This window comes from Cariama cristata, unplaced genomic scaffold (assembly GCF_000690535.1).
Source record: "Cariama cristata isolate BGI_N322 unplaced genomic scaffold, ASM69053v1 scaffold17468, whole genome shotgun sequence".
Classification (NCBI taxonomy): Eukaryota; Metazoa; Chordata; class Aves; order Cariamiformes; family Cariamidae; genus Cariama; species Cariama cristata.
Genome location: NW_009630158.1, coordinates 50602 through 53613, shown reverse-complemented (window position 1 = coordinate 53613; position 3012 = coordinate 50602). Strand labels below are relative to the sequence as shown.

General features: G+C 46.8%; 1 protein-coding gene across 1 annotated transcript in view; it reads left to right on the top strand.

The window, feature by feature from the left end:
- The first annotated feature begins 1888 nt into the window (after positions 1-1888).
- SYNPO2L (synaptopodin 2-like) overlaps positions 1889-3012 on the top strand; it is a 36747-nt gene continuing 35623 nt past the window's right edge. The window contains exon 1 of the mRNA XM_009705412.1: positions 1889-2204. Within this exon, the coding sequence (XP_009703714.1) occupies positions 2100-2204 (105 nt within the window). The 5' untranslated portion in view covers positions 1889-2099. The remainder of the gene's footprint in view (positions 2205-3012) is intronic.

The following is a 3012-nucleotide window of genomic DNA, read 5'->3' as shown; positions in this document are numbered from 1 at the left end:
GCCTAGGCCGGAGCCGCGCTTGCCTGACCGGCGCCGTGGACTTCCCTTGAGCCAGCGCAGCCCCGAGTGGGGCGGGAGGGTTCTTACGAGGCCGCTGTGCCTGTGGTGGGGGACAGAGCCACGGGGGCCGTTTTCTCAGGTTGCTTGCACAGGCTGAGAACCAGCGTTTCACCACAAGAGTAGCCGAGTTGTGGGTTGAGGGCATGGCCGTGGTGCAGCAGAACTGCGGCCCAACAGTGCTGAGCTTCAGCCCACACCGATCGTGGTGCTCTTGCCTGTGAAAGATCATGGAACCACCCAGGGCCAGTTCTGCATCGAAGTGCAATGGTGGTGCAAAAGTTGTTCACTACCTAGTAACATGTTGTTGATGTGCACCCACTAGCGCCATGGAATGGCATTGTGAGTGGTGGTATAATACTGGCAGTGAGGTAGGCAACTGAGCAATGGTGTCACAGCAAAACTGCATCCTTTGATTGTTGTGGTACAAGGGTATTACAGAGATTGGTAAGATATTTGTTAGTCACTGAGAGCTAAGCACATGCAGAATAAAGAAGAAATAAGTTTGTCGTCAGGATCTTAACAGAAAATTATGTTTTAAGCCCTGTAGCAAAGGGGGAACGCGGATTTTATTTCTCCCATAACTCCAAAGGATCAAAGTGACTTGGGATAGCCAGGAGGTCTTGTCTAACATGGTCCTAAAGAGAAAACAGTGAAGGACTCCGCACTGGTGAGACCCCACCTGGAGTACTGCATCCAGCTCTGGACTCCTCAGTTCAGAAAAGATACGGACCTATTGGACTGGGTCCAGAGGAGGGCCACAAAAATGATCAGAGGGATGAACGCCTCTCCTGTCAAGAAAGGCTGAGAGAATTGGGGTTGTTCAGCCTGGAGAAGAGAAGGCTCGGGGGAGACCTTATTGCAGCCTTTCAATACTTAAAGGGGGCTTATAAGAACGATGGGGACAGGATTTTTAGTACAGCTTGTTGCGATAGGACAAGGAGTAATGGTTTTAAAGTAAAAGAGGGTAGCTTTAGACTAGATAAAAGGAAATTTTTCACAATGACGGTGGTGAAACACTGGCGCAGGTTTCCCAGAGAGGTGGTAGATGCCTCATCCCTGGAAACATGCAAGGTCAGGTTGGACGGGGCTCTGAGCAACCTGATCTAGTTGCAGATGCCCCTGCTCATTGCAGGGAGGTTGGATGAGATGACCTGTAAATGCTCCTTACAACCCAAACTATTCTATGATTCTATGACCCGGGTGCAAAGCCCTTCTTTTGGCCATTGGGGAGTCTACATATGAGGTGCCCTGCAGAGAACTGTTTGAATCCCATCTGTGTAGCTAATCCTGGCTATTCTGGTCCCACTGTCTAATATTAGGAGTGGCTGTAGGGGATGTCAAGGAGCAGCAAGCTGCGGAGGCAGAAAATTACATCTATAGTCTGCCTGTGGTTTTCAGGGCAGACACATAGTGCTACTCTGTAGTAACACTAGCTGCATGGAGAAAACACAAGTGAAGAACACATCAGTTGCAAGCTGGCTTTATTCCATTTCTCAGGGTCAGGTGCTATCACCTGATCTTGTACAAGTTTATGCCTGTGTCATGTCCTTGCCGAAACTCACCCTAATGAATCCTGAGTGCTCAGTGACTCGGATTTGCATTTGGAATGGGAAGTGGCAATAAAATTTTTACTGAAATGTTTCGAGCTTTAAGAGTGTCAGACAAAGCTCTGGAGAGACAGGAGGTGCGCTATTTTCAGCCACACTCTGGTGAGAGATCTGTGGTGTATGTGGGGGGGCACAGAGGGTGAGATTGACATGACACGTGTGTAGGACAACTCTGGCCCCTTACCAAGAGGAGAATCAAATGTCTAATCATAGGCAGAGCAGCAGCTGAGAGTCCAGAAGAGCAGTGAAAGCTGGGCTTGACAGTCTCAACTCTCTTGTGTGTGAACGTGAAGTAAAAAGTAGGCAGAGGGCCTTTTGGGGGACCGGAGAGTCGTAGTGTAAATTGTGAATATGGGAGTAGAAGATGCTGCTTGTTAAGAACTGGAGTCCATTTTGAAGTTGAGAAGACAAAGTATCCAAAGTGCAGAAATCATGGGAGCTGAAGAAGAAATGCTCATCACTCTGTCTGGAGGTGCCCCCTGGGGCTTCCGGCTGCAAGGAGGTTCAGAGCAGAATAGACCCCTTCAAGTGTCAAAGGTAGGACCTCAGGATGTGAACTGTGAGGGCAGAGTTGTTCGCTGAACTCAGATATCGCTACTGAGTCAGGCATCTTTCACTACCATTGATGTAGTGAACATAGGAACTCCGTACTGTGGCAGCAGATCTTAAAAGGAAAACTTGGGTGGAATGGTCAGTCGGGGTGGGGTGGGATATGGGTCCTGAAATAGATGCTATTGAGGTAGAGACAAGTGTCAGGTGAGGACCTGCTTCAGTGCAGGTCTGTACAGCTCAGAAACTTTATAATCTGTGCAGGTCTCCCCAGTTGTCAGCAGAGATATAACCACAGTGACAGTGCAGGAAAAAGTGCTTAAATGTGGCAGCTTCAGTATTTGTGTAAGACATCCAACTAAAGAAAAAAAAAATTAAAGCAACAAAAGCCATATTTGTAATTCAATTCAACTGTCCCTAGCACTTTATTACTATATTCCAGCTTTCAAAATAGATGCACATTTCTTAGGGTCTCTTCTGTTGGTGAAACTTTCTCAGAACTGTCTGAAGTGAATATTTTTGATGCTCTAACCAGCAATTATTGGTTCCATTTCAAAACTGAAAGAAAAGCAGTTGTTTGGATGGGAGATGAAATAACAAAGGAATAAATGTGAACCTTAAGTTGCACTAGTTTTGATAAGCAGCTGTTACCATTCTGTTTTCATAAAGACTACTGAGTAGCTTAAAAATTAGGAAAAAAGCTTGTCTGTTTATTAAGCTTATAACAGCTGCATTGGCCTTGGCACAATGATATCTTGGGATGTCTCACTGGAAGGCACCCAGCAGCAGGAACGAA